This window comes from Desarmillaria tabescens, assembly GCF_030435595.1.
Source record: "Desarmillaria tabescens strain CCBAS 213 chromosome Unknown EV420scaffold_13, whole genome shotgun sequence".
Lineage (NCBI taxonomy): Eukaryota > Fungi > Basidiomycota > Agaricomycetes > Agaricales > Physalacriaceae > Desarmillaria > Desarmillaria tabescens.
The window spans coordinates 541,468-563,298 of record NW_026848312.1 but is presented as its reverse complement, the minus strand read 5'-3'; the positions used below and the strand labels follow the sequence as shown (position 1 = coordinate 563,298).

The following is a 21,831-nucleotide window of genomic DNA, read 5'->3' as shown; positions in this document are numbered from 1 at the left end:
TATGACCAGAGAAGAAAAATTCGAGGATGCAACGCTGGCTATATGAACTTTAGTACGACAACAAATATGTGGAGGAAAGAGATAAACACATATTGGAGGCTGACGCATTGATCTTCCCCCCCTTCGACTGATTGTCCATTTCACCCCTTTCACGATTAATTCTTCTCGAGAAAAATATGGCTTCTTGAGGCAATCCCAAGGCCAAAACACAGAGGCATGAATCTAGACGACGAATCACGATCCTGTCTTAGCAACATCAAGAGTACTGGCCGGGGGACTCAGTCTAGATGAAGTCAATCCACTCTTGTTCGCAAAGTCAGGCTGTGGGGGAGGTCGAGATAGAGCGGACGAGCAGTTCGTCGTAGTGGTTGCACTGGGAAGTGCGTAAGCGCATTGCTATTCGGCAGCTCCAGCCGCGGCAAATCTTCCTAAACGGGGACCCTTAGATAATAAAGCTTCTTGGAGAATTCGTTACGTCACATTCACAACGTTCATGCATCATGACTTGGCCAGAGAAAGTCCTTCGCCAATTTGCAGTCATTTATCCCAATCCTCCGATCGAAAACGAATACCACGGTGCTTACAATAAGCTTCTGAACACCCTCTTCCCACCAGACACCGATTTCACTGTTGTGCCGCAGTATTTAGAGCTCAACTCACCAAAAGGGGCTGATTTCATCTTCATGTTCGAAATACTCTTTTACAACAAACCAGTCTTTGTAGTGGAATTGAAGCAGCCAACCCACCTCTTGTACGATTCAACGCGTCAAGCAGCTGATGATCAGGTTCGACGGCGCATCACAGATATTAGAGATGAGTAAGGTATATTCTCAGAACGACGCAGACCTTAACTTGAAGTTGAAAACTAGGACAGTGCCCTATTCCGACGTTGCATGGCGTTAGTGCGATGGGGACTAGACTCTGCTTTTATAGTTTGGATCTCACTCAAGCTGATCCCAAAATTCTGCCACCCATCATTCCGCGTGACCCTTCCTTTTTCAATGATACCGCGCCAGCAGGGCGTTGGGATTGTAGTGTTTTGGAAGTCGAGGGAGAGACAAAGCTCCGTGCTGTGGTGGACGAGATCAAGCAGGCATGTGCGCTGGTTGAAACTTGACGCATGAGGCCTTCATGTCCGTCGTCCGACTCCTTGACAACACCACGATCCGCACTGGCTAACTTTGTTGTCACCCTTGGTTCCCCACGAAATGCTGGTAAAATAACGGTGAAAGAAGTCAACAAGTGATTGAACCGGCACCGGTGAAAATTAACCGCGGCAAAATACCGAGGTTCCCTTCCGAGGTCGACGCGACGCGACATTTTCCAGTTCGGACAGTTGTGTTTATCACACGTGAAATTGTCCTCTCGTTGCGTGATTTGTAGTACGTACAATGCTCTTGGCTCACCAATTTGGAGTAAATCGTCTTAATCCTAGCAAGACCAAATTCCAAGGTGCTCACAATATGTTCCTGTACAAACTCTTCCCTTTGGAGACCAAGTACCTTGATATCTGAACCCGCTTCCTCATTTTATTATCACTGGCACTGCCTCCAAAATTGGAAATCACCGCCAAAGGTGTTGAAGAGCTATATGGCTGCTTTACGGCGACTGATGCGCCAAAGATTAAAGTGATATTATATAGAGATGTGTACGCACTATATAAGTGATCGAAAAATAAATGAGAGGAAGAAGGATAATCCAAAAAAGTACAACAAAGAACAGACATGGCGTAGCCAGTCGATACCGCGTGACGGGGTGAGAGGGGAGGGCAGAGTGCACGTCCTCGAAACACGGTGTCGGTGATTCGATGAACGGTGGTCATGAATGACAGGTGGGGAGTGTGTCATGGCTGATCCACACCGAGCTCGTCGTCTCTCCCGCTGCCTGCTTGAACCTCTCTCGCAACTGCTCCGCTTGCTGGAAAGTGATATACAGTGTCGGGCCTGTATGGAACCCAGACGAACGCCGTGAGAGGTCGTTGGACTAGCTGAACAGGACGAGAGGTGGTGGGCGATGTCGGTGACAGAAGCACAAAGATGCGGAAAGAGTTTTTTCTCTACCATACAACATGATGGTAGCACCGTTCTCATTTCGCATTTTCTCTACTACACCTTGAACTCCCCTGTTAACCGCATCACTCCCTCCAGATCCACCGTCTCCCTCACAGCCTGCATCCTCCGCACACCTTCCTCACCAAATATATCCGCCAATGGCGTATCATTTCGGGTATCCCCGCTGGCCGTTCTCTGCCCCGAGCTTCCTCACTGCATGCGAAACACGCTGTCCTCCTCTTCCTCCATCCACTCCAAGTAGAAAAGACGATGTGGACGCGCGAGCTTGGGTATGCGAAGGATCCTGCAGGAGCATGTGTGACGAGGCTGGGGGGAAAGGTTCGAGGGCATAGCTGGTTAGGAAGGGTTGGACTCCAGGACTAGGAGTGGGGTTAGAGAGGACCGGGGAGGGAAGGAAGGGAGGCTTACAGTGAGATCATCGACGAGTGTGGGTTTATCATTATATAGAGTCCTAGTCAGGTTCATGAGTCGGCAATAATCCCGCAAGTTGATGAACGCACCAGTATTGATGGAAGCAAACGTCTGTTGAAGTCGGTGAAGGAACGAGTTGTATACTGCGTATGCTGAGGAATTTATCGAAGATGCTATTTGGAGGGACGGGGCATTGTAGAATATTTGAGTGAAGATGAAAGACTTATTTCAATGAGAACTCGATAGTGGGAGAAGATATGGATGGCATACCTGAGTGCTGGTGTATACGAATATGATGAGTATTGCAGGTCTGGGATTGGCGACTTCTGACCAGAACTTGACGTAGATGGATCCCTGCAGAAGCTAGTCAGTCGTCTCTACTGATACTCCAAAGGCGGGCATACCCAAATGGTACCCTGTGGGAACGTCCTTAGGGTAAACCGAGGGATGATACAATAGTTGTCGCCGCCGCCCTGTTAAAATAATTAAAAACGGGATATCTAAGAGATGGGCACATACCTGAAAAATCCCCTTTGCCCTTCCCCTAAGTATGTTCACACCCTAAGTATCCAGCACCGCATGGATATCGTCCCAAAATTTACCAGCCCGGACCATCGCCGTCTGTGTCATAGAGTCGTACGTGACCTCGTCGAAGCATGTCATAGCGATCTTGACACCGGTCGCTGAGGAAAATCCTTGATTCGTGGCGTGTCGACACGTACACCAAACGGCGTCTTTGTCTTGCCTAGGATGCCCGGACGTCAAGCATGAACAAACAAGCAAAGGCGATACTCATGATGATGCTGACATCTTCAACAGACCTAGGTTCGAGGGTGCATTTGGAGGGTTGCGAGCTTGATGAGTAGTGCTTGTTGTCCGCAATGTATGATGGGGATCCGGGATAGTAGACATCTGTTGCAGACGAGCTTCCGACCATTTTACAGCAGGCCAGACAGCTCCGCCTCGAGATTAGTAGCGACCAACGATCTTTGGTTGATGTGACCGTCCTTCCAAATAGACTGGAAAGACGAAATATGTAGTGGTCGGAAAATGCGCGAAATCTTCTCCGGATATCCCGTCGGAAGCTCCTGTCATTATTTTGAGTCCCGAAGGGCACCCCTTGAGTTCGCAGATGGAAACAAGTTGGGTTCGGCTAATCCCGACACCCGTACCACTTGCACTGATCGCGCATTACTCAGGGACAGCGCATTCAGGCTCATTCACTATGAATTACCGCGAGGATCTGTACAGCTAGCATGAAGAAAGGGTAAGCCTTTCATGAACGGTGGTTATTGTCGATTTAATCAGCTTATACAGGTCGTCTACACTTCATCTTCAACGTTGGGACCTTCTCAATCATTGTATGGCAGACACACGGCAAAATACGTCTGAATCAGGCAACGATGGAGAATAAGGTATGTCCTAGATTTTGGGTACGCTCTCTGCAGTTCGTATACTCATGAACATGTAGGAATAACATCGCACCTTATGCCTTCGGACTGTCCTACAAACTCAAGGCTCGTCATCTCTTCCTGCACCCTACCTCCCTCACACAATCACCCAGCCAAACCGTCGACTTTTCCTCCGCCTCTCTGTGTGTGTACAAGAGTCAACTGCAGCAGCCAAATCCGAATCTGCGCGTTTTTCAAGTTGCTGCCTTCGATCCTGAGCGGTCAGAACGCAACGTTGCTAGAGGGGATGATCCCGAGGTCCTCGAATCTATCTATTTTGCCCTCCTGGGACTGATTTTGTCCCCATTCGATTGTTAAACATTAACGTCAGGTATCTGTCCAAAGAAAGTTCTTATGACGCCCTACTCCTAAAAACGTCTCCCCAATTCTGAAGTTTCTAGCCGAGGAGATATTCAGAATTGATAAAATCTACCAGAAACAACATTTGCTACAACGATGACTTGATCCCTATTTTTCGATGCCAATTTCCTTTGGCTCATGCATTATCTTCCGACGAGCCTCGATGTCCTCGTCAATGATTATAATGTCGTACTTTTTGAAGCGTTGTGCAAAGCATAAAGATTCAAAGGGAATTAGAGATTACGGAGTTTTCAAGACTCTATAGTTGTTCGAAAAATAAAGCAGAGAGCACGATAATCAAAAAGGGTAGCAGGCAAAAATGACAGTCTAAATTAAATCCGAAGTCTCAACCCGACTTTCAGACCCTCGCCATGAGCTCTATTGTGTCCTTTCAACAACTACCACGAGCTCATCCGACCGCTCCCGTTGAGCTTCAATGTCCGTTTCAGGGATTGCGCTCTGCATGGTGGATTCCTGAATGCTTGCCATGGAAGGTTGTGAAGGTTGAGAAGATCACGAAGACATCTGGAAACGAATGGCAGACACCACTGAAGTTTCGTCGTGTTCTTCGGTTGGGCGTGTGTGTCCTGCCGCTGCTCTGCCAACAAGAAGAGTGGGTGCAACTCCCTACACAAGGTGCTTAATAAATGACTTGGAGGCTAAGATCATGGACGCACTTTCGCAATACCAGCTATGACTTCAAAGTAATATGTTCCAAAATCATCACGAATGAAGAAAGCCAGATATAGGATCAGAAATATCGAATAAAGAGCAGAGGATTCCACTAGCACTTCAATAAAACGGCGATAAACTCTCAGTCGGCTGCCTGCTCCACATCTAACCCCAGTAACAGTCAAAATGCGAAAAATTATGAGCAGTGTGCACCATAATGTTGTTGCTAGACTGAAGGATGTGTAGAGTGTCAGGAATACTGAGTTCAATCCACTGAAGTACTCATGATATACATTAATGATTTTTGACACTAGACACAAAGTTGGATATGTGAAAAGAGTAGATGAGATTGGACACTTTACCAGTTGCAGAAATTAGGGAAAGGATTGGAAGCAGGACAATAAGCCAGTGCTGTCCCCAAATCATCCAGCAGCACCAGATCTAAAGTTGAAACAATGGTAAGCTGATGTGGATAATCACCAGCAAAGGAGTACGCACAATATATGAGTCTGCAAGAATAGTACTCATAGAGGCTGGAATGCCTGACTCCAAATAGACTGCTTGGTTCACAGCGCTAAGCTTCAAGTATACAGCCCAAAAACTTTGCCCGTTATCAATGAATGCAGAGTGTATAAATGACCAATCGATGGCAAAAGAGACAGTAATCAGAGCATGGAGGAGAATGATAACAACAACCAAGGCTCGTCGGATCAGCCAAGATTTGTTGATGACTGTACCACTCACATCAGCTTGGATGTCCATAGTGTAGAAGCTCCTCACTCACATATATTCCACAATGTAACGGCAAGAATGCCAGTGTATATGCCTGTCATTATTCAACATCTGCATGTCAAACACCAAATGTCATTGCCCACCATGCAACAATGCGAGAAGAATTACGGAATTCAGGTTAGCATCCAGAAATTGAAATATAGAAGCTTTGACATTGTCGGTAAGATCTGGTGGAATATCTGCCTGAGCTGCCATGAGGGAAAGTCGGAGCAACGTGGTAATAAGTTACGAGAGCAACACGTAGCAACCCTCTCATTTATAACAGTACAGCCCATGGCACGCTCATTGGCTGCTGCAAAGATGGTCATCGGTACTAAGCCGGAACAGGATCCTTACGTACCGACTGTATTCTGCAATTTAATGAGCCATCGTGTACCTTGATAGTTTCAACAAAACTCAGAATAGGACAAGGAAACCATCCCGGTGAGATTTCAGTGCAGCTGTCAGATTGAGTTTGTTCCACCATAGCGTGAAATTTAGCTGTAAGATGGACAGAAGATAGGTGCGTAAGTTTCGATGTCATGTACGATTGTAACGCTGACGGGTCCTGAATCCTGGGAAGGGGGTTGCCAAGGGTATCGACGTCTGCAAATTATACCCCGACACGGCCGTACACCATAGGTGAAAGTTTACCCTGGAAATGATTCATCTATCATAAAAGTGGTGCGAGATAATACAATACGTAACCATGGTGGACTCGATGAACCTGATCTCTTCCCGAGGCGGTTTCCCTTTTCAGTACTCAGTACGTCTCCAGAGGTAGGGGGTTGCTATCCGATTCTGAGTTAACCCATCTTTGTTTCCATCGTCAAGACAGAACCTCACAGACGGACTTATTATTCCAACACCCGTAAGCTGTGAAAGGCAGTACATGTACTACCACCAATCTCGGAGGTGACACTGCAACTCACGACACCTTTGTCACTTCAGGTGATACTAATAATACTAGATAACACATTAAAATGGCGATTATGGTCCAAGCCAATAGTATTTGACAAGACTCACCTATTATTTGTACTTCTTGGGTGCTTTGTAACTTCTAAAATGTCAGTTTCGTCGTCGTGTGATCATTGACACTAAAGTTCGACTTGTTGTCATGCGGATCGTTGAGTCTGGTTTACAAAGTTCCGTAGCCGCGTCTCACTTCTTCGATGACATCTCTCCACTTCCAGAATTTCCTAGCGATGATCAATTCAGTTTCATTGAGGATGCATAGGTAGAAACACGGATGTCGGTACTGTCAAACGACCAAGTCAAGAGCGGTTCCGGCGTGATGGCAGCTCTGTCGTGGTTTGTCATTAGCTTCTGTCTGGGCGTTTTGGCGCTGTCGTGCCATGTTGTTTCCTCGGCGGGAAATTCGCACCAACCAACACAATGTGCATGTGAAGGCTATCTTCGGTAGGATATCACCAGCCACCTGCTCCCCATGTATCAGAGGAGATGAGACTGAAGACGCACAATACCAACATCATGACTTTGTGTCTTAGAGCTGGTGCGTATCATGATTCTGACCAGGATGTAGGGGATTAAAGACTGAAATTGTCAGTGAATTGACTGAATAGCTTTATGAGTTATGAGTGAATGATCCAATGTCGTCCCAGTCCACCTCTGCGACGTTCTTCTTCTGCGGTCTCCTTTCGGAGGATTTGTGCACACGCAGACCAGCGTCAGGCCGGATGGCCATTTCTGCATTAGACACCAACTCCTGCACAGCAATTTGGACCGCGAGGGAGGTCAAGGCTGCCCACACAGGCCTGATGGTAAGATACGATGCTCTCTGTATGCTGGAGAACATTTCAGGCAAATGCTTGTGGCCGACCGTAGGGATGACGTATCCAAAGGTCAAACATACTCGAGATCGTGTATTTGGTTCGCCCCTGCAAGAAGTGAGCTACTGTCGCCTCCCACGAAATAAATTTCTCGCGACTCTGAGCTTGCCAACGTTTCTTCTCCCATGTTGTAGGTAGACGAGACATCTCGTAATGCACCTCAGCCCATGAAAGACCAACAGCGGTGCATGCCTCGAGATCATAGGGTCGTATTCCGTGATTTCTTGCTTGCCGTCGTTGTTGTGGCCTGGTCTGGAGTAGAAGGATGTTCCCCCCGCTTCCAGGACGGGTGGGACGGCTGTACAGAGTGTAATCCACAGTGATGGTATGTTTCCATCATAAGGCACTAGAGATACGCTTGCCGTTCTTCTGACTCGTCTCGAAAATGGTGCTTTGGGAGTATATGTCTCTGGTGGGGAAATTGCCATGATTGTGACGGAGTTTGGAGGAGTCCCGTGGGGTTTCGTTCAGAGAGATTGCGAACTAACAAGGTTCTGGGGGTTGGCGTAGTAGGCGGGTGGATATCGTTGTTACCAGACTGGAAGGATGGCATGCAAAGTGTACCCAGGTCGGAAAATGGGTGTTTTCAGGAGCGTAGTTACGTGAATTGGTGAGAGACTAGTCGCAGGTGATGGCTCGACATAATCTGGGAGGGGTACTGAGCCCATAAATAAGATAAACGGATGTACAGACGATCAACGAAGTGGTATTCAACCAACCCGGACCGTAACGCGTGTCACATGATGGGGAGCATTTTCGTCACTGACAAAAATTTCGGCTTTTCTCCTCCTTTCACTTACGCGTCCCTTTCGTGTTTGGCTCATCCTTGCTTAAGTATGGTAATACAGTGCGTTAGACCTTTTTTTTCGCGTAGCGTTTTCTGATGCATTATTTAGACGGCACTGCTACTAGTGGAGGCTTTGCTAGGGCGATATTCTGATAATTAGAGAACGGGTATCTATTATCCGACATGCATTGTTATCTATTGACTAGTATGCTATATTCGTCTTTAACAAGGACTTGTCGTTGTACCACAATCGATTCCAGTACTAGAACGTTCCCCTGTTGCTCATTTCTTTCATTTCCAACTGCGAGCCTCCAATTCGAACTGAGGTGCGTTTGGACGAAATCAAATCCTCACATACATGAGATCCACAACGACATCTTCCTTCTTACCGAGACCTTCATCCCGACAGCAGGTGGCGACACACGACTCGAACTCAACAACGTACCTCCCTGCCACTTATTGCTGATGTTCGCTGCTAATCCTTTGTTCATCCTTACCGTCCTCACGCCGCCCACGCCTGACTGTGCAATCAATGCCATACGGAAAGAATACTGCAGGAACAAACGCTCCTTCCGAGGAATGGATCAACCAATATCTGCTTTGGATATGAGTCGGTTGTGCCATCGGGGCGGATCATCGTTTCGTCAAAACCATACGAAAGGTGGTTCCTTCTTTGCTTAACAACTATCCCCATGCACAGAGAGAGCCTAAGGAGGTTTCTTCCTTGTAGCCAGGACAATCCCTTTCCAGGAATCACATGGGCACACACAGCCCGTTAAGATGCATTCGAAAATGAGGGTTAGGGCAACAGCCTAGAGCGGAAGTTCCGTTAGGATGGGGTAATGGGAAGATGGACCGAAACGTACTCCTATAGTCTCGGCCACTAGCTCGAGGTAGTAGTGCATCCACTCGGTGCGAACGACGAGCACAACAAAGAGGATCACACCGACAGTAGAGAATGACGGATTCAACGAACAGCTCGACAGTGCGATGGTATAACGACAGCCCGTCTTCCAAACCATCTTTCTCTCGAGGGGACACGATAAGACTGTTGAGAACGGTGCAACAAAGGGCTGTGGCAATGGCGAAGGATACGTAGATCGTGAGCTAAGGCTTGTGGGCAAGCTTGTCGTGTAATCATTTGGGTTTCCGTGATTTTTAATACTGTTTAAAAGTTAGGTTCAGATGTGAACTTGAGATGGCTTGGACGTACCGATGGTGCAGACCAGAAACTACGCTGGGTGGCACGACCGTTGCCCAGTGTCCGTGGATTGAAATGTTCCATACCGTACTGCTCCCATCACACTCTCCAACTACACATAGCCTTCATTCTGCCAAGCCCTTGCTCTGCCGCATATTCTTCTGCAGATTGTTAGGCCAAGTGGATGGGAATACGAGCGTCCTGTGTGGTTTGGAGTTAACATGTTGACCAATAGAAGAACTTCCTGGAGCTGACCGGTGTGGTAGTACGAGTTGCCGCGCTCGTAGACTGGACGTCTCGGGCCGGCTGACTCATACTTCCATTTTCGGTTCGCTACGTGTCTTTCCTTCTCTTCCACCATCATCTCTATTTCTTTCACGGCTTTTCTCTTTCACAGCTCCATATTCTTCTCAACACGACACTGCATAGCTCTAGGACCAATGAGCATGCTTTCCGACGCCTTTACCTTTTGGGCATCAATGCTCAAGACCAAGACACCAACGTTGAGGTAGCTCGCCTCACCAACAAAAGAGCTGTTTCGAACGCTGGCGGAAGGATTGGTACTGGTTGTATGAACGTTGTATAGATATATTGGTTCGTTTTGTCTTCATATTCCGTTTCTAATTTCCTTTCTTTGAGTTTCATCATCAATCCCCTCCCTACCCCATCCGACGCGAAGACCAACGCCAACGGCAGACGACATCACCTCGGAGCGCGCTGGGAATCGAGAAACGACGGCATGGGCCACCGTTCGTACGCTGAGCGGGGCAGCACCTCTTCCTATGCCGTAGTTGCGCGTATCCCGGGTGGTTTAGTCTTGCTTGCGGCCGAGGTAACTGAGCTAGGTATTCGCTTTCTTCTGACACATTTTGTTATAGAATATATCTACATACACGAGGCTATCAATTACGGGCTCTGGCGACGCGAAAGAACGTGTGCGGCTACCCCCTCTTTCACGTTTGTATCCGGTTGACATGAAAATTTGATTTTTACCTTTCTTTGCCTTATACCACGAGCACCGAGCCATTGAGCGAGCCCCGAGCGTTCTCCTTCGAGCCCTGTAAGTGGTCTTTCCATTGTGTGTACTGATTATATCTCTAGATATATTACATCCTCTACGAACTCAATCCCGTTTCACACCCGGCCGAACAGCAAGCGACTCACGACCTCGCATAACGTCTACGTCCGCTTTGACGTATACTGCGACACCGGCCTGATGAATCCGAAAACCGCGTGCCAACAAAATTGGAAATCACCGCCAAAGGCAAGATACGAGCTACTTTGGATGACCAGCGTGACAAAGGCGAAAGGGGTATTATATAGAGGTGTGTGCTTGCTCGCCAGGACATCGATATGTCATATCGAAACGAAACGAAACTGGCGGCGTGAAATTGAGCTGCAGGGACTTGGCGCAGCTAATAGTCGATACCGCGCGATGGGGTGGGAGGGGAGGGTAGAATGCATGCCCTCAAGACACTTCGGTGATGTCGATGAGGGTTGGTCGTGAATGACAGGTGGGGAGTGCGTGCCATGGCTGATCCACGCCAAGCCCGTTGTCGCTCCCATTGCCTGCGTGAACCTCTCTCGCAACTGCTCCGCTTGCTGGAAGCTGATATACAGTGGTCGGGCCTGTATAGAACCTAGACGAACGCCGTGAGAGGTCATTGGACCTATGTGGATGCAGCTGAGCAGGGCAGGAGTTGATGCATATGAGGGTGGGCGATGTGGGTAAGATGCGGAAAGAATTTTTTCTCTTCCCTACAAGCCAACCTTTGCCTCTCCTCTCCTCGCACGCGACCCTGTGTTCTTCATCCCTCTTTCACTCAAACGTGTTCGCTGACGTGTAGCATAACTTGTCGTCACAAGTCATGTTTGGTGGAGAAATCTGTGAATCCAAGAGGTTGTGGCAACGTTACAAGAAATGTCGAATCAGTGGATCGTGTGCAGAGTTCCCTGAGACGGGAGAGAGAATCAGAGCATTACGGGGCACAGAGTCAGTGTGCTATGAAACAGAGATAGATGCTCAGCGCTCAGCACACGAAAAGATTGAGATTGGAAGAACTGACATTACACTCCAACGTCAAGATCCAAACATAACGCAAGACACTGCTCAGAAATCAAAGCAAAGATGAGTGAAATCGAAAGTGAAGATCTTAAAAAACTTACTAACCGACGAAATATGCTAACGTAGCATCCAATAAACGACAGTCTGCGACAAGGTGCAGCACCAGGATTTTTTTAGTAGTAGTAGTAGTAGTCGTCGCACTAATTTAGAGTGAGATAACGAATGGAGGCACGTGGACTTATCCGCGGGAGCACGGCCCTTTGATTCCGTACAATGCGTGCGGGCATTAGGACTGCGCAAAAAACTCCATCCGGACTTTCCTGCAGATAAATTACGTCGGCACTCCGGCGAAGAGTTTTTTGCATCAGGCTGTAAAATATCCCAGCCACCTTTGTTCACCAACTTTTTGGAATAAATCGCACCAATCCTAGCATGACCAAATTTCAAGGTGCCCACAACATGTTCCTGTACAAACTCTTGGGCCCATTGGAGACCAAATGCCTTGATATCTGAACCCGCTTCCTCATTTTATCGGCATGTTCAAAGTATACTTTAGAAACATGAGAGTATTTACTTTGCAGACCTACGTACATTTCTTCGTGCAAGTGGCTGATGATCAGATTAGAGAGCCACATTGCAGATCTATCAGGCGAGTGCCTCGATGAAAAAATTCCCTCAGGTTTATATTAGTATTTTATTTCGAAGTGATGATTACACGGAGTTGGATTTAGTTTAAGTAAATTGATTTTTCGTCGAATCGTTTTAAAGATGAGGAGATAAAAAAGCATGGTCATCGAACAATGTTGACTGTTTGGATCCACACATCAATTGCGTCGTTAAAATGCTTAATAACATACATTAGTCTCAAACACATCCGCAAAAAAAAAACACTCGTGCTCACTGCATATGCTAAGTAGGTCTCAAAGATCACCACATCAAACGCTCCTGTTTCGTTGTCCCCATAGAAGTAACCCGGTGTTAGCTCAGCGGGATGCGTCTTAATACCCGCGTCGGGAGAGACGAGGCCCTGGACCAGTGTTATACCACTGAGGGTACTGGTAAACGGGCTATGCGCGAGGAGGACGGTGATGTTGAGGGATTCTTCTTCGAAGTACTTCCCAGAGACCCATGTGAGGTTGAAGGGGTAAGTATGACAGAGAAGTCAGATGGGGAAGACAAACGAGAAATGGGAGAATTTTACCTGTGGAGATTGTTTGTCCTGGAGTGGGAGAGATGAAGACTCCAGCAGAGACTAAGGTGGAGAGCGCGCGCGCGGGGAGATGTAGAGAGAGGAGAACTTCATGACGGAATCTGGGGAGTAGGTAGAGGCTAACAGACAGGGCTTTATGTATGCATACAACGCTCCGCACCACGGGCTGTTAAGACCGTAGGATAAAACGCAAAGCTACAGATGTGACTGAGGCTCCGGCCGTGGTATCCGGAGATCGTGAAATACGACTGTATGAGAGGCAGAGAAAAAGACTAAAATCCGGGCCTCAGCGTCCCCCATTTCCTTGACGCGCAAGGCATTGTTAGGGCACGCAGGCCTTCGAAGAATGATTACACCCCACGTGAGGAAGGAGATGATCCAACTCAAGTTCGTTTTATGGCTGAGCGCTGAGCGCTGAACGTCAACATAACTTTGATGACGGCCCGGAGGGAATGAACTAAACACCTGGAACAAGATCGAATGCATCCTTTGAGCGTCGAGATGTGGTGCTTGCGTCTTCGTCGGTTACATGTTACGCCTTAAGCTGAAGGAGTCATAGTATACTTACTATCTGAGCAAAGCTGCAGAGAGATAACCCAGATGGAGATGGCTGCCCTGACTGTGTCCTGTTCAGTGTCGGTTGGTGGAGCAAAAGAAAAGAGATGTTACTTGCACACGGCACTGCACCCGAATCAGAAGCTTTGGTCTGCAAAGAATCGCTCAGAACAGTCAGAATATCAACGTACACTCAGAAATGAAGAGAAGTGCGCATAGGAGCAGAACTCGAACAGAAAATTAGCCGAAGCATAACCGCTGGCACCACTGAGAATTAACCGCGGCAATACGTCTTTAAGATACCAGGTGAAGCGCAACTCATAAACAATGAAAACACACATCTGAGAACGAGGAAGCTATTTACATAGCCAAAAAAACAAACGGTAGCGCCAAAAGGGAAGGGAAACAGACGAGGCAAAAAATCAAGTGCAAGGAAACGATTATGAGGATAGGAAGGCATCAGCCTAAGCATTGGGAACAGTAGCTCCATTACCAACAGGGCCGCCCGCCCATAACGTCGCACCAACCCACTCGCTATCATCCGCATCGGGCTGCTCAAACCCAGCAGGAGGAAGCGCATTCAGAGTCTTCCAAGTCCCATCCGTATAATACGTCTCCGACGACCCATCATTATACGCAATCAACACCCCCGCAGCGAGATAGACTCTACTATTCGCTCGGACATTCGCACCATTGATAGCAACGACGTTCACGTCCGGATCCAACTGTGGGATGGAATACGCCTGCATGACTTTCCAGCCTGATCCCGTTCCAATGGTTTTACCATTGACATAGAGTGTGTATGAGTCCTCCCTGGAAGGCAAATTAGTACGGGAAAGGAAGATGACGCGGGACGTACACGGAGAGAACGACCTTACCGCAGACAGCGGCTTTCCCATAAGGCGAAGTGAACGTCTTGCGGAAGGGCCTATGACCACGAGGAGCGCTCCCACTGGAAACACTCTCAGCCGTCTGCAACCACCCTGCAGTCGTCATATTGATAGCAGGCGGGAGCGCCGGAGTACCCCAGGGCGAAGCCGTCGAAGGTCCCTCCACATCCGCAGCAGTCCATGCGGAATCATCAAAGCTCGGGCTCGTCCATCCACCAGGGGCCACACCTTTAAGCGTCTTCCACGTAGAGTCGCTGACGATAGTCTCGGTTGTGCCGTCTGTGTAGTCGACGAGGATCGTGGCGATGAGTCCGGCGGAGCCTTCGGCGGTGTTGCTCACGCCGATGGCGAAGACGTTCTTGCTGTCCGGGTTCAGGCCGGCAGTGTAGACGACGGCTCCCTGCTGGGGAGCTCTCCCCGTACCGATCTGTTGGCCATTGACATAGACGGGACACTGGTCGTCGCTAGGCATACTTGTGTGAGTATAAGTGAGGAGGTGATGGAGCAAACCTACCAAGCTACGATAATCGTCGCGCAAGTCGGGCATTTGGTGGCTGAAGAGGGAATCTCCACACGGAATGGCCACATGCCTGCAGGTGCGGTATGGGCCGTCCCTGTTTGTTCTCCTGTTCAGATGTAACTAGACCTGCTGAAGTCGAGGACCGGCGCGACAGCGCGTGCATCCAACAACCGGGGTAGTAAGGCGCCGGAAGAGAGACCGCTGGCAGCATCTGCAGAGATTTCTACATCGATGTGAGATAGGGAAGAGAAAGCAGTATATGGTGTATCAGACCTGATGTAGGTAGCGCACTTCCGGCCACGGTAGACAAGAAGGCGGGTAAGAGGAGTAAGACTAGATAATAATGAGTTAGTTATCACATACTCTGCGATGTCAATGGATAAGATCTCACCCTTGAAGAACATCGTAGAAATGAACTCGATGGTTTCTCCAAGAGATGCTTGAATCCTTTTATACCACAAGAACAGCCAAGAAAACCGAGGACGAGCTGACAGGAACCATGGAAATGTGTAGTTCCGACGAACGAGACGAATCGCAAAATCCAACTTGCACCATGGTTCTCCAGCAGCTGCTCTTGGGGATGAGAACTGTGATAGAGATGGTGAATGGTAAGAGCAACGTACGAAGCTCTCTCAGAGCGTGTGACTTGTTCAGGTACCTGTGCTCATACGAGCAGAGAATCTCGCAAATGCGATGATCACAATTCAGTTATACAGTCACTCCGACGAACGAGACGAGTCGCAAAATCCAAAGGGGCGAGCGAAACTTGCACCATGGTTCTTCAGTAGGCTGCTCTTGGCGATTAGAATTGTGATAGAGACGGTGCATGGGAAGAGCAGCGTATGAAGTACCTTCTGACCTGCTCAGGTGCCTGTGCTCATACAAACAGAGAATCTCGCAAATGACGATCACAATTGAGTTACACAGTCAATCGGAGAGTCCTTAGCCGAGCATCGTTCTGCATGCCATAGTGTTAGTGCGATAAGAAGAGTAGTTGAAGCAATACGCACGGGTTCTTCTCTTTATTTGGCAGCCTTACACTCGCAAGAGGATAATACAACCTTGAACTATAGATTCAAGCTAGAGAAGGGCGTCTTGCACCCCACGCCACATCAACGACTGATGAGTTCGACGAATGTTGATAGTGATGTACCCATTCATTATGAATTTCTCCTTGCAAACGTGCAGCATGCAGACTGACTACACTTTGGACAATGAGTATCGTGATACGAAGTCAAGAAGTATGGCTAAGGCTTACCCCATCGCAAAGCTAAGCTAACGAAGCCAACGCTGACAGCCGAAACGCTGTAGTCGCAGCTAATCCTACGTTCGCGAATCGTGCAAATTCACATTTTTAGTTTATTTGACCATTTGCTTGCCCCGGAGCAGCTTGAATTGCATAAGTTAGTAGATGCTTCGGCGCTTGTTGAGACGAGCATTGAATCATCCTTGGAGATCGGGATTGTTCACTAGTATTGAATGACTTCAGCGAGAAAGACGGAGCATGAGTAAATTCTCACGCATGCGTTGCCATTCAGGACAGTAATTCGTGTCTGTCCGGTTCTTTTATAGTAGGAGCGCCTCCCGACTACCAGTATGGTGCTGTTTCAAGTCTAAAGAAGACCTCGAGGAAAATACTTCGAAGAAATTGTCGTTATGTAGGCGTCATCGCGGTCCATGGTTGACTATTGGACATAAAAAACGGCGTCTTGACTCTTTGTCGGGATAAGTGAATGCGGCCTTGACTTGATCCATGTAGACCTGCATATCGAGTCGCGATGAACGCATGACAGCATATACTAAGAGAGTCCTGTAGAGGTAACCTAATGAATAATCGCACTCTATAGACATTGGTGGAGCTCATACCTGCCTGTAAATCCTAGTAGGGGTATAACTGGAAAAGTCGGCACGACGTTGTGTAGGACTGTCCCACCGGAAACATGCATTGCGCAATGTCCCGAAAGACCACTTTCAGAGATATTGAAATATTGAGCGTTGAACGTCGACGAGTAAATAGTGACTAGTGACCTTTCAGTGTCGGCGCCATTGCAAATGAAAATATCAACGAGAAACTGCGGCAACAACGCGTTGGTGGTGGTGGTGGTGTTACCGGCGTCAGGTCCCAATAAGGAACGGCCGGGTCCGCAGCCCTGACATGGCGAACCATGCGCTGTGGCTGCGAAGGCTCATACCGTTGTAATCACACTATTGAGTGCGTCTCGCGGAGTAGAGACTCTTCGCAGGGTACACAATTGAATGAAAACAGTTATCATTGACGTGTACCTCGAAAATCCGGCCGAGGGGTACGACTCATGAGACATGTGCGTCAGTAATGACGATGAAAGAACATGTGAACAAATGAGAAATACGTAACGGGAAAGTGAGACATGGTACACGGACCATGGGGTGTATGGAAAGTTACAGGTCAGTAGCAATAAGATATCGAGCACAATGGGAGCGTACGAATCATCCACCAAGAAACAAAGCACCACAGACTGTAGGAACGAAACGCAAGCATCAGGTGAGCACAACAAACGAGGACCGCTATTTCGCAAAACAGCGTGCTTGCAGCGATGCTCGAGCCTTAGCCCATGAAAACGATGAAACGGGAACCAAGAACAACGAAACAGGCAAGCTCCTTCAAAAAAGAGACTGCCTGCGAACGAAACACCGAGTACCACCAGACTGGTGAGATCCTTCGTAAGGGAGACTACCAGCGGACGTAACAACCGAGTACCACCAAATTGGTGAGCTCCTTCACAATGAAAAGAAACACGATCGCGATTGACAGGGATCACATGCGATGCAAAGCGGAGTTCAAAAGCAGGAAATTTTTCGGAAATTTGCGTCAGATTTTCTAAGTACGTTTTTATGAAGGTCGTAAGTACATGCGTCAAACGAAATAGCAAAAATCGAAAGAGAAGACAAAGGATATATATTGTCCATTTTCTACTCAAAGAAGAAAGGATGCGTCCAAGACAATAATAAAAGTCGAATGATACAAAGGCACCATGTGTATCATCAAGCGACGTTGACCGTCTGGATCCACACATCAGTAGCGTCGTTAGCACCCTAACAACACACATTAGTTTCAAACACATTCGCAAAAAAAGACACTCGTGCTCACCCCATATGCTGCGTAAGACTCAATGATCACGACATCAAATGCTCCTGTTTCGTTGTCTCCATAGAAATATCTCGGTGCAAGCTCGGCAGAGTACGTCTTAATGCCCGCGTCGGAAGAGACGAGGCCCTCGACTAGCGTTATACCGCTGAGTGTGCTAGTGAATGTGCTTCGCGCGAGGAGGACAGTGATATTGAGGGAGTTTTCTTTGAAGTACTTCCCGGAAGTCCATGTGAGGTTGAAAGCCTAAGTAGGATAGAAAAGTAAGACGAGGAAGACAAATGAGAAATGGGAGAATGTTTACCTCAGTGGAAGAGATTGTTTGGCCTGGAGTGGGAGAGATGAAGACTCCAGCAGAGACCAAGGTGGAGAGGGCGAGTGCAGGAAGGATGTAGAGAGAGGAAAACTTCATGACGGAATCAGGGAGAGTAGGGCTAACACGCAGGGCTTTATATATGCAAACGAAGCTCCACACCACGGGTTATTGAGACCGCTGGGATAAAACGCGAGTCTACCTCAGGCTAGGGTGAATTGGATATCAGATGACTGAGGCTTCCGACCGTCCGACGGTGCCGTCGGGAGATCATGCGGTACCGCAGGGTGAAAGGCAGAGAATCATCCAAAATCCAGGCCCAAGCGTCGCGGATTTTCCTTGACGCATAGGGCATTGTTTGGGTATGCAGGTGCCATCAAAGTCTGATTGCCTCTACTTTAGGTTCGAGGATTGTCCCATTCAGTTTCACTGGATGGCCGAACGTCGGACGTAACCTTGATGACGGAAGGTCAAAAAATGGACCAACGCCTCGAACGAGATCGAGTACGTTCATCGAGCGTCGAGGTAACGGCTCCGTCTTCATCGGTTTACACCTCAGACTGTGGCACTGAGTCAAGCATTTGCTTTCTGCGCTGAGCTGCACGGAGCTAACACAGATAAAAATAGCTGCCTCGACCGTGTTCTACAAGTCAAAGTGGGCGCCGGCGGAGCGAACGAAGGCTGTGCATCAGGACAGCTCTTGAAGAAAACCACCGATAAAGGGATTGGGTAGAGAGATGTCTTGTTTTCGAGGGAATAGGGAGGCATTCGCGGGCGCACAGTCGAAAAGTTGTGTTTGACAAATATCCTCTCCTTCAACCGTCAACGCCATTATTTGACAAGCCTCTCAGCGAACTTGAAGAACGACGACAACGTACATCGATTGGCTTGGCGAGTAAAACCTGCATCTCATGAGTCCTGAGTCTCGAGGCCTGAATGCGTAGTCGTAAGCTAAGGGTGAAGTGACATGATAGAAGTAAAACGTACGTGAAGTGGTGCTTGGACAAAGGTCTCTATATAAGGCTTTCCATTTGAAGTCAGCCTGCAGAAATCCATCAATGCGTTGTTCATTCCATATAGTCAGAGATGGCATACTTCTGCAGTTTGGGCTATTTAGTGTGTAGATTTATGGTTGTAGCTCCGTTGAAACTTGATTCTTAGATGATTTGCAGTCGTAGCAAGAGTCCTGCATTTTGGTTGAGCTGCGAAGGTAAGTAGGGGGAACGGAGCGCACGGTTGCAACCACGACGAGCCTAGTATTGGCGAGATCCTCTCATATTGGCGCGCCGTAATAGACGTCGCTGCCAGCCAAAGAATAGGGAATCGAAATTGCAAGAATCATCATCCTAGCTACAAGGAAGAAAAGTGAACGTCAGTTCCTACGACTTTGAGCTGGACGTAGTACGACGTACCAAGTTCCAAGCTTGGACTTCATCCTTCCCGTGTCTCCCTCACGACAGAGGAGCATATGCTTCTCTATAGATCCTAGCAACTGCTCACCATTTGTAAAGGAGTCATAGAGCACAACTGCGATAGAAAATAGTAAGGAACGAGACTCTGCGTACTTAGTTGGAGATGAAGAGCGAGGACGGCTGAGGCCGGCCGCGGATGAGCCGAATCTGAAAACTATGATGGCCGCCGTGCCGCGGCAGCCGTCGAGCCACATCCGCATCACTATACACGAATATTATTTTCCTGCCTAAGGTATTTACAGCACTGCCATAATAAAAACCCGAATGGAAAAAATAGCATTATCGTCAAACAACATTGACTGTTTGAATATTATGCAGATCAGTGGCGTATTGTGGACCCTGAAAGACATACGGAATCGGCAACAAGCACCGTCCGGAACGGAACACTGGCACCCACCGCATACGCACTATAAGACTCAATGATCACCACATCAAACGCACCCGTCCTATTATCCATGTAGAAAAAACCGGGTGTCAGCTCAGCGGAATAGGTCTTGATACCATAATGCGGTGAGACCAGGCCCTCAACGAGAGTGGCGCCACCAAGAGCGCTACTGAACGGGCTCCGTGAGAAGAGGACGGTGATGTTGTATGATGTTTGTTTAAAGTATTTGTCAGAGGTCCAGGTTAGGTTGAATGGCTGAGAAGGGAAGAACTTATTAAGTGGAAAGGAGAAGTATGATGGAGCGGGATACGTACCTGGGTGGAGCTGATGGTCTGTCCTGGAGTGGGAGACAAAAACGTTCCGGCATAGACCCCCGTAAACGAAGCAAGTGTAGAAATCAAGAGGAGTGGGAAAGAAAACTTCATGGTGTGATCCTGAGATAGGCAGAAGACGAATCGTTTCCGACTTAATATACGCACCTTGGGTTCCTTGGCACGGATAGTTGAGTCCGGTAAGTAACAGCAGTATCGAAATGCAAACCTACCTAGAATGAACTGGATATCAGATGATCATGGGTGGATTCCGCTGACAGTGGCAAGATACATACCAGTGAGTCTAGAGTCCGAGAGCCGTAATTGCGTGGAGAGGTAGAGAACATCAAGCTCAAGATGTACCGTGGATACTTACATTAACAGGTACCCTGGCCTGACGATTTCCAGGGTGGCGCTCTTCAAGTTCGTTTGATCCCCTGGCCAGTGCACATAAGACGGAGATAAAAGATAGAACACCATCCGGAGTGGGGCCCAGGCATATTCTTCGAACATCGAGGAGTAGGATTGCCAGTGTGACTGAGAGCAGGACACCCGGAAAAGAAACTCTCCAAGAGATCACGACAGGTGTCCCGTACACATCGGCAGAGGCCTATGTGATGTGGAGCTCCAACGAATACTATAGATAACAGCGGAGTCATACTGGTAGCACCACTACTAGGTATTATGCAATACTTAGTTTGGAGAATGACCATCCACTGCCAGGATCAAGTTCCAGAGTTTTAGCGTGGAAATCGAAGCATCTGGTCTTATACATGAGTCCCAAAGTGTAAAGCTCTAACACTGAAAACATACCATCTCGTTGACAACTTGCACGGCGGGTAAATTGGCAAAAGTTTTCTTGCGACATCTTCAGGTGACTCCACACGAGAACTGTAGCCGACGCTCAGTCCGTTAAAGTTAAAATTAGATGACACAAATCTTCCTCTCTTGCGACGCCCGTTATTGCATGTGTTGGATCTCTATATGTTGATTGCCCGTGCTGATTTGATGCTGGCGTTGACGCGTACCAGACGAACCAGCTTTGCCTTGTATGTCAAAGGTAGTAGCGTCAGTAAAGCCGAAATGTAGATTGACACGCACCAAATGATCCTTTAGTGACCATCAGGGTCTAAAATAACTGGAGGTAGACGTGTCGAATGATGGTAATTATAATTGAATAGATTCATTCGGAATATTCCTAGATGCATAAGTATTCAGCACTAGCACAAAATATAATATGCGAAACATAGTACACGAACCAGGATACCATTATCACTGTCAAGCAGGAGAAAAGCTAGAATCGCAATTCAATACCGTCTGATGCTTATTTTATTGGAAGACCCTTCCAAGAAATCAGAAAGGGGAAAAAACGCGCCTTGACAAGCCTCATGGTTTTGTCTATCTCATGTAC

At 47.9% G+C, this 21,831-nt stretch overlaps 10 protein-coding genes across 10 annotated transcripts; 3 read left to right on the top strand and 7 right to left on the bottom strand.

Moving 5' to 3' along the window:
- Window positions 1-500: 500 nt before the first annotated feature.
- Window positions 501-1,117, top strand: EV420DRAFT_1620021 (uncharacterized protein; the record flags this gene model as incomplete). Its single annotated transcript, XM_060475531.1, has 2 exons — window positions 501-785; window positions 875-1,117. The coding sequence occupies 2 exons, from the start codon at window positions 501-503 to the stop codon at window positions 1,115-1,117; spliced, it is 528 nt and encodes a 175-aa protein (XP_060332264.1).
- Window positions 1,118-1,453: 336 nt separating this feature from the next.
- EV420DRAFT_253449 (uncharacterized protein) lies at window positions 1,454-2,205 on the bottom strand. The gene is made up of 2 exons (XM_060481413.1): window positions 1,657-2,205; window positions 1,454-1,608 (listed from the first exon to the last, which is right to left on the bottom strand). Exons 1-2 carry the CDS (start codon window positions 2,088-2,090, stop codon window positions 1,587-1,589), a joined length of 456 nt encoding a protein of 151 aa, XP_060332263.1. The 5' UTR covers window positions 2,091-2,205; the 3' UTR covers window positions 1,454-1,586.
- Window positions 2,206-2,696: 491 nt separating this feature from the next.
- Window positions 2,697-3,517, bottom strand: EV420DRAFT_253394 (uncharacterized protein). Its single transcript, XM_060481411.1, has 5 exons — window positions 3,292-3,517; window positions 3,086-3,228; window positions 3,003-3,027; window positions 2,754-2,956; window positions 2,697-2,705 (listed from the first exon to the last, which is right to left on the bottom strand). The coding sequence occupies exons 1-4, from the start codon at window positions 3,418-3,420 to the stop codon at window positions 2,861-2,863; spliced, it is 393 nt and encodes a 130-aa protein (XP_060332262.1). The 5' UTR covers window positions 3,421-3,517; the 3' UTR covers window positions 2,697-2,705; window positions 2,754-2,860.
- A 1,031-nt stretch (window positions 3,518-4,548) lies between these two features.
- Window positions 4,549-6,007, bottom strand: EV420DRAFT_253406 (uncharacterized protein). The gene is made up of 6 exons (XM_060481412.1): window positions 5,842-6,007; window positions 5,751-5,792; window positions 5,465-5,697; window positions 5,329-5,407; window positions 4,972-5,276; window positions 4,549-4,921 (listed from the first exon to the last, which is right to left on the bottom strand). The coding sequence occupies exons 1-6, from the start codon at window positions 5,951-5,953 to the stop codon at window positions 4,808-4,810; spliced, it is 885 nt and encodes a 294-aa protein (XP_060332261.1). The 5' UTR covers window positions 5,954-6,007; the 3' UTR covers window positions 4,549-4,807.
- Window positions 6,008-7,228: 1,221 nt separating this feature from the next.
- On the top strand, window positions 7,229-8,097 carry EV420DRAFT_1478663 (uncharacterized protein; the record flags this gene model as incomplete). Its single annotated transcript, XM_060469519.1, has 5 exons — window positions 7,229-7,250; window positions 7,274-7,299; window positions 7,360-7,644; window positions 7,722-7,887; window positions 7,931-8,097. The coding sequence occupies 5 exons, from the start codon at window positions 7,229-7,231 to the stop codon at window positions 8,095-8,097; spliced, it is 666 nt and encodes a 221-aa protein (XP_060332260.1).
- A 378-nt stretch (window positions 8,098-8,475) lies between these two features.
- On the bottom strand, window positions 8,476-9,396 carry EV420DRAFT_1478662 (uncharacterized protein; the record flags this gene model as incomplete). Its single annotated transcript, XM_060469518.1, has 4 exons — window positions 8,476-8,545; window positions 8,733-8,769; window positions 8,820-8,895; window positions 9,241-9,396. 4 exons carry the CDS (start codon window positions 9,394-9,396, stop codon window positions 8,476-8,478), a joined length of 339 nt encoding a protein of 112 aa, XP_060332259.1.
- Window positions 9,397-9,572: 176 nt separating this feature from the next.
- EV420DRAFT_1673169 (uncharacterized protein) lies at window positions 9,573-11,363 on the top strand (the record flags this gene model as incomplete). Its single annotated transcript, XM_060479102.1, has 6 exons — window positions 9,573-9,636; window positions 10,005-10,083; window positions 10,215-10,407; window positions 10,454-10,543; window positions 10,592-10,635; window positions 10,677-11,363. The coding sequence occupies 6 exons, from the start codon at window positions 9,573-9,575 to the stop codon at window positions 11,080-11,082; spliced, it is 876 nt and encodes a 291-aa protein (XP_060332258.1). The 3' UTR covers window positions 11,083-11,363.
- A 2,297-nt stretch (window positions 11,364-13,660) lies between these two features.
- Window positions 13,661-15,013, bottom strand: EV420DRAFT_253297 (lectin). The gene is made up of 3 exons (XM_060481410.1): window positions 14,810-15,013; window positions 14,265-14,759; window positions 13,661-14,218 (listed from the first exon to the last, which is right to left on the bottom strand). Exons 1-3 carry the CDS (start codon window positions 14,881-14,883, stop codon window positions 13,870-13,872), a joined length of 918 nt encoding a protein of 305 aa, XP_060332257.1. The 5' UTR covers window positions 14,884-15,013; the 3' UTR covers window positions 13,661-13,869.
- A 2,823-nt stretch (window positions 15,014-17,836) lies between these two features.
- EV420DRAFT_1478659 (uncharacterized protein) lies at window positions 17,837-18,351 on the bottom strand (the record flags this gene model as incomplete). The annotated part of the gene is made up of 3 exons (XM_060469517.1): window positions 17,837-17,887; window positions 17,943-18,185; window positions 18,244-18,351. 3 exons carry the CDS (start codon window positions 18,349-18,351, stop codon window positions 17,837-17,839), a joined length of 402 nt encoding a protein of 133 aa, XP_060332256.1.
- A 1,580-nt stretch (window positions 18,352-19,931) lies between these two features.
- EV420DRAFT_1535237 (uncharacterized protein) lies at window positions 19,932-20,549 on the bottom strand (the record flags this gene model as incomplete). The annotated part of the gene is made up of 3 exons (XM_060472830.1): window positions 20,424-20,549; window positions 20,122-20,364; window positions 19,932-20,063 (listed from the first exon to the last, which is right to left on the bottom strand). Coding segments are annotated over exons 1-3 (402 nt in total), but the record flags the coding sequence as incomplete, so codon positions are not given.
- Between the last annotated feature and the right edge of the window lie 1,282 nt (window positions 20,550-21,831).